This window comes from Aegilops tauschii, chromosome 1 (assembly GCF_002575655.3).
Source record: "Aegilops tauschii subsp. strangulata cultivar AL8/78 chromosome 1, Aet v6.0, whole genome shotgun sequence".
NCBI classification, from domain to species: domain Eukaryota; kingdom Viridiplantae; phylum Streptophyta; class Magnoliopsida; order Poales; family Poaceae; genus Aegilops; species Aegilops tauschii.
In genome coordinates, this window is record NC_053035.3 from 446,899,088 (window position 1) to 446,906,661 (window position 7,574).

Sequence of the window (7,574 nt, forward strand, 5' to 3'; positions counted from 1 at the left end):
GCCATCCTTTCTAGAGAAAATGCCATAACAAAACAAATACGCACAAATTTATAAAAATGCCATGCTCCTAAAAAACAAAATTGCGTTGCTACTTGGTAAAACTGACATCCTCCAGATAAAAATATTTTATATGATAACCCTAAAAAATGCCATGCAATGGAAAATAAAAAATGTCACCCTCAACATTAAAAATGCCATCCTTTTTTATAATAAAAATGCCATGTCAACAATATTAAAAATGCCATGTTCTCAAAAATAAAACTGCCACGTGTTAATAATAAAACCGTCATCCTCCTAATAATAAAAATGCCATGCTCTTAATCATAAAAATGCCATCCTCTTGACAAAGAAAAAAAATGGCATGTTACTAATAGTAACATGTTTACACGTGTTTCCTTGAAGGCGAGTGATAGGTGCCGGCGCGCCGGCTGAAACAGTTCGGCCGGTCACGCTCCAGCCGTCCGATCCGTGAGCTCGAGCCATTAGATCTGTTCCCCGCCCCCTGCGTTGACTTATTCTTCACCGCGCGCCCACCCCGGCCGCTCCTACCGCCGGCGACTACCCCCCTCACCTGGACCTCCACCCCCTGCAGTCCCACGCTGCTGGATGCGTCTCTCCGTCCCCGTCGCCGTCGGTCGCCGTCCTCGTCGCCGTCGCAGCATCCGTACTCACCCCTCGGTCCAGCAGGAAGCCGTCGGCCCTCGTAGCAAAAAAGGCGCCGTCTTGAAGCACACCGGCACCCTCTGTCGTTGCAGCACCTAAGCAGCCGCCATCGTCGTTGCACTGTCGTGTCACCGACGCAGCTCTCAACGTCGCCACTCGCGGCCATTGGTGAGTCAGGTTTAAGCTTTTTTATCTCACCGGTTGAAGCTTTTCCTATGCCGGTTAAAACTTTTCTCACAAATTGAAGCTTTCCACCGTGCCAACTGAAGCTTTTTTCACCTAGGGTTGAAGCTTTTTTCACAAGGGTGGCAGCCTTTTCACTTTGGTTTGGCTTGTTGAAGCTTCCCCCGTTGATGGTTGAAGCCTTTTCTATATACGCTTGAAGCTTTTTTGTCAATGGTTGCAACACTTGTATCATGGTTGAAGCTTTTCTGTCAAAATGGTTGCAATTCTTTTTTGTTTGGACGGTGCCGTGGTTGAAACTTTCTCTGTCTACGATTGAAACTTTTGTGTCAAATGGTTGCAGCTTTTCCTTGTTGGGCAGTTTGATTGAAGCTTTTTCTATCCACGGTTGAAGCCTTTTTCAACAACTATTGGAGTTGTTTTATGTGATGGTTGCAACACTTGCATAGGCGCGGGGTCCGTCCATGGCAGAAGGCAGCCATGGCATCTCCTGTGGCTCAGCCGAGCGCCAGCGATGGTACCCTCCCCCTTTGTACCTCGTCGCTTGTCGCATCGCTGCTGGTCGGTGGCATTCCGGTGCCAGGTCCTCGTCGCGCTTGGCCATGGCGAAGGCCGCAGGTCATGGTGACGGGCGCGTCCATGGCGTGGGGCCGGACGGCGGTGCACGAGCTCACTGGGCGGTGGCCAGGCATCACAAAAAAGGCGTGAGAGCGCGCGGTAGTGCCGGCGCGGGGGGACGCGAGCGGGCGACGGCAGTCCTACGCGAGGGGGACGCATGATCCACAGCCGCATGCGACGCGACCGGCCCAAGTTTCGGCCTGCGCACCGTGGGGAAAAGTTTCCCTTCCTTGAAGGCATTGCTCAGAGTTATCTTTGGGGTTGAAAACCCATGATTTGACCATCACTGGCGGGCGAAGTGGTGTGTGGCGTTGCTGTTGAAGAACCTCTCGCGGTTCCGGGATTGCCAGGGGGCCTGGTGTTGTTGGCGATTGCTATGTGGTGTCACCTGTTTTGGCACGCTTTTTTGAGGTCTCGCTCTTGTCTTTTCAAATATTTTGACCGTGTACATTTTTGAAGTCTTGACTAGCTTTTAATGCCGTGCCAGAGGAAGACATGGGCTGGCTGTAGACGAGCAGTTCGTGGCTTTCGTGCGCAAAGGAAGTCGTCGTCGACCAGTTCAAAGGCAGTGTCCACTCTCCAGCCCATGTCTTGCCTCAAAGAGAATAAAAATCCCTGAAAACTCATGTCAACCCACATTCCTTTTTCTTCTGAACGGGTCGAGTCGTGGCCTCGTGGGTCGAGCGACTCGACGCTTCCTGGTGTGTCCCTGCCCCTGGACGTTAGCTAAAATATTTCTGTGAAATCTCTCTGTACCTGAAGCTCCCCTATGGGCGGCCTCCCCCTCGTTTTAAGGGCCTCTGGCGAGCTCAGATCCCGCTTAATATCATAATCTTCCTCTGGCAGGCCATCAGGCGTAAATTCCTGGCTAGTGAACAAATTCTGAAGTCTAATTTGCATGCTTCTTCGTTTTGCTCCTTTTGTGGCCTGATCGAGAACACTGAACACATCCTATTCAATTGCATTCTAGCTAAACTTGGCTGGAGCAGGTTCGATCGTGGTGGAACCCGACTAATATGTATGAATTTCTTAATATCTTATGAAACCTCTCCTGCCAGTTTGCTAGAATATTTTGGATTGCTTTCTGTGCTCTTGGGTGGGCTCTGTAGACCACTCGTAACAAATTTATGATTGAGTATTTATTTCCTACCCGCCCTGCTGACTTTTTTTAAATGGTTGCGTTTGTTCAGCAGTGGAGCCCTCTCAGTAAGGCCCGTAATGTGGATGTTGTTATCCTGATGGTGGCCATGATCCGTGCTTCTCCATCGCCCTGTCTCCTCAGAGGACCCCCGAGGAGAACACCAACTAGGTTTTTTGTTTCTTTGCCGGACCTGCGGGTTCTTTGACTTGATCCTGGTCTTTTTTGAATCCTAAACCTTGCCGTGCTGGCTTTATTTATTAAGTCGGGCAACTGCCTTTCTCTACAAAAAATTCGACTCCCATGGCAAAACACGGACACATACCTAGTAGAGAAGAGAAAAGTGAAGAAGAGAGGCCACTGGCTGTAGTCGACCAGTTCGTGGCTTCGTGCGCTCTCACACAACAGAAAGTCACCGTCGACCGGTTCGAAGGCAGTGTCAACTCTCCAGCCCATGTCTTGCCTCAAAGAGAATAAAAATCTCTGCAAACCCATGTCAACCCACATTCTTTTTTCTTCTGAACGGATCGAGTCGTGGCCTCGTCGGTAGAGCAACTCGCCGATTCCTGGTGTGTCCCCGGACGTTAACTAAAAAAGGGTTTTAGTAAGCAAGACGGTCGGTGTGTGTGTGACTTGGTTAAGCAAGGTGGTGTTGATGTGACAGTCGGACATATCTGACTTTCATGCTTAGTATCTAGATTAAGCCTGCACAAGTTGTCTAACTTTTTTATTAGAAGGGATTGAGTTGAGGCTTCCCATATCAACCATATATTATGATCGATGCTCCATTAGCTGCTTCTTGCGTGTGCCCTGGAGCAATTAACGCCACGAGCAATGGCGGCCACGCCATGGCTGCTGCTTCTCTGCCTCATCCTCGCCGCGGGAGGCGTACTGCAAGCTCGTGCCCAGCCTGACAGCAAAGGTATAATACATGCATTCTCAAAGTTTATTGTCATGTTGTCTCAAAAGATCACAAAGCAATGGATAATTCATACACCACAGCACATCATTGTACCATCGGGTCATCTTGAACTACGTGGTGATCGATTCATCTCATGGTGTGCACTGCACTGCAGGATTCATAAGCGTAGACTGCGGTCTGCAGGGGGAGACGGGCTACACGGAGAACACCACCAAACTCTCCATGGCCCCGGATAACGGCGGCTTTACGGACGACGCTGGAACCTGCCACAACATCTCGGCGGAGTATGTAACCCCGTTGATGGGCAAGAGCTGGTTCAACTTGCGTAGCTTCGCAGCCGGCACGCGGAACTGCTACACGCTCCGGTCCATCGTACCCGGGCTCAAGTACCTCGTCCGGGCCAGGTTCATGTACGGCAACTACGACGGCCTCCATCGGCTGCCCATGTTTGACCTTCACATCGGCGTCAACTTTTGGCGCACCGTGAACATCTCCAGCCCATTCGCGGCGAAGTTCGTGGAGGTCATTGTCGTGGTGCCGGATGACTACGTGCAGGTCTGCCTGATCAACACCGGTGCCGGGACGCCCTTCATCTCCGGGCTGGACCTCAGGCCGCTCAAAAAGACAATGTACCCGCAGGTGACCGCGGCGCAGGGGCTCGTGCTGTTGACCAGGTTCAACTTTGGTGGCGACGAAAACACCGGCATCAGGTGTGCCTCAGATCATATATTTTTTGTGTGTGACAGTATCAAAGATCACAAGCTTACCTCCGTTTTTAACATGACAATAACCTTAATTAGTTTATTACTAACCACAAATATCGATCAGGTATCCTGATGATCCACACGACAGAATGTGGTTCCCTTGGGTTAACTCTTCATCGTGGACCGAGATATCAACGACGAGGAGGGTCAAGTACGAAGCCGACAGCCCCTTCGAGGCGCCGATGGCCGTGATGCAGACGGCGATCAGGCCGCGGAACGCCTCGCACAACATAGAATTCGACTGGGAGCCCCAGCCCCAAGCCAACGACCCGTCCCCAGGGTACATCATCATCATGCACTTCTCTGAGTTGCAGCTCCTCCCAAGCAACGCTGTGCGCGAGTTCTACATCAACCTCAATGGCAAGTTGTTGAACCGAGATGTCATGAGGCCACCATACCTGTACGGACAGGCCAGCTACAATACCTTCGCCATCCGGAAGAGCTACTACATCGTCTCCCTCAACGCCACCGCCAACTCGACGCTGCCGCCAATTATCAACGCTCTCGAGTTGTTCTCGGTCATACCCACCACCAACCTTAGCACAAACTCCCAGGACGGTATGTGTGCTGTATGTACATTATAGACACAGAAAATACGTAGATGGACAAGCACACACTTTAGTAGCTTCTAGTTTTTTTAAATTGCAGTCACATTTCTAAACCTTGAGGTCAACATTCAACCAGCCCCATCTCAAGTTAGTCAAACTACAGGCTACTAACTAAAACCGCACAAACATCTTACTAAACCAGAGTGCAACTTAATGCATAAAGTAGTATCTAAATTCTGGAAAAACTGAGGCAAGTACTAGGAATTTCCGAAAGTCCATTGAAAAATTGAGTGCTACTGACTGCAGTGTCAGCCATCTTGGTGATCAAGGCGAAGTATCAGGTGCATAAAAACTGGATGGGCGACCCGTGCGGTCCGGGGACTGTCATGGTGTGGGACAGCTTGACATGCAGCTACGCCATTGCAAGCCCCCCACGAATCACAAGAGTGTGAGTAGTTCATATCTGTACGGATCTTATTCAGTGAAAAATTTGGAAATGTCAAATGGCCAAGAGGGTAACATTGTTACGACCTGCTATGGAGTGAAACTAATCCACTGGATGTTTGCTCTATGCAGCGACCTGTCCTCCAGAGGTCTGAACGGTGATATATCATCATCTTTTGCCAACCTCAAAGCCCTCCAATACTTGTATTTGTCGAGTCATTAATATATATTTAACATCCATTGAAGTTTTATGCAGCAACAATGATAAAAACATGTTTCATATCTTGCAGGAATCTATCAAACAATAACTTGGTAGGCTCAATTCCAAATGTTCTTTCGCAATTAACTTCACTCACAGTTTTGTAAGTCAGGCAACTTTTGTAGTATAAACATTCCTATGAATTACTTCGTCGTGTAAATAGTTCTACTATTTTTTTCCTACAGAGATTTGTCACGCAACCAGCTCAATGGATCAATCCCCTTTGGACTCCTTGTAAGGGTCCAAGATGGCTCACTCGATCTAAGGTGTTCTCTTTTTCCCATTTCAATTCCCATTCTATGTATCATGATAGTTCATAAATTTAATGAAGCATCTTCGTTTCATTTTCTGTTAGATATGGCAACAATTCAGACATTTGCACCAATGGCAATTCATGTCAGCTGCCAACTAAACAGAGGAGCAAGTTAGCAATCTACATTGCCATCCCTGCAGTTCTGATAGTGATCATAGTAGCGGTAGTACTCTTTTGCTTTATAAGACGAAAATGCCAAGGTGAGGCATCGACAAGAGCACAACAACTGTCCGGCCTTTTTCCTAGTGAGTGAGCACTACTAATTCTGGTTGCGCTATTTGTCACGTATGAAGGATCAATAAACAACTCTGTGAGGCCACGCAATGAGATGATGACCAGCTATGCGTCGGGAGATGATTTGTATGGGGACGGTTCGCTGCGACTTGAGAGCCGCCAATTCACTTACGAGGAGCTCAAGATGATAACGAACAACTTCGAGCGAGTACTCGGACGGGGAGGGTTTGGGTACGTCTATGACGGTTTTCTAGAGGACGGCACTCAGGTCGCGGTGAAGCTGCGATCTCATTCTTCTGATCAAGGTGATAAGGAGTTTCTCGCAGAGGTAAACAAATTGTTTGACTGCAATTCATGGTTCATGACTTCATTGTCAGTATTGTGTGAAGGAGTTTCGGAGTGAAATTTGATAAGTTATGAACATTTTGTCAGGCTCGGATTTTGACACAGATTCATCACAAAAATCTTGTCACTATGATTGGTTACTGCAAGGATGGGGAGTATTTGGCACTTGTCTATGAGTACATGTCAGAAGGTACCTTGCATGACCATATTGAAGGTATGTAATTTGTATACCTGTATAACTCCATTTTCAAGTGTCTTTTAAGCATTTTAAATTGAAAAAATGTTGAACTATTTGTAGGAAGCAAACTCGAAGGACAATGTTTGTCCTGGAGACAGAGACTCAGAATCGCACTTGAATCTGCGCAAGGTACGCACTTCATATTGAGTCTTCTGTTTTTGAATGTTTTATGTTTCTTGAAACATGAGCACTGGCTGGTATGGGAATCTGCAGGGCTAGAGTATCTGCATAAGGGGTGCAACCCGCCTCTGGTTCACAGGGATGTGAAGACCACCAACATCCTCTTAAATGCGAAGATGGAGGCTAGGATTGCTGATTTCGGCTTGTCCAAGGCCTTCGAAGGCGACAATAAACATGTGTCCACTACCACACTTGTTGGCACACCCGGGTATGTTGACCCTGAGTACCAAGCAACGATGCAGGCGACGGCCAAGAGTGATGTCTATAGCTTTGGTGTCGTTCTTTTGGAGGTAGTTACAGGGAAGCCGGCTATATTACGGGAAGTTGTGTCCATCAGCATCATCCAGTGGGCACGACAACGGATGGCGCAAGGTAACATTGAAAGTGTGGTTGATGCACGTATGTGTGGTGTTTACGATGTCAACAGCGTGTGGAAGGTGGTGGAAATCGCGCTAAAGTGCACCGAGTATGCATCGACACAACGACCCACCATGACCAGTGTGGTGGTGCAACTGCAGGAGTGCATCGAGCTTGAGGAGGGCCACATCGTTGAGGACACAAATGACGGCACGTACACTAGCGGTGGCAGTGACAACCTGAACTTGAGTTATGATGCTTACTTCGATGATCAGTCTATTGATATGGACAAGAACAACACTGCATTTCAGCCGGAACATAATGGTAAGAGGGTGCTTGCAATGTCCACAGGTCCGGTTGCACGTTGA

General features: G+C 48.3%; 1 protein-coding gene across 1 annotated transcript; it reads left to right on the top strand.

The window, feature by feature from the left end:
* The first annotated feature begins 1,448 nt into the window (after positions 1-1,448).
* LOC109749327 (putative leucine-rich repeat receptor-like protein kinase At2g19210) lies at positions 1,449-7,574 on the top strand. The gene is made up of 13 exons (XM_020308289.3): positions 1,449-1,550; positions 3,395-3,524; positions 3,679-4,234; positions 4,353-4,846; positions 5,143-5,284; positions 5,413-5,484; positions 5,571-5,642; positions 5,725-5,805; positions 5,895-6,052; positions 6,146-6,414; positions 6,519-6,645; positions 6,730-6,798; positions 6,883-7,574. Exons 1-13 carry the CDS (start codon positions 1,449-1,451, stop codon positions 7,572-7,574), a joined length of 2,964 nt encoding a protein of 987 aa, XP_020163878.1.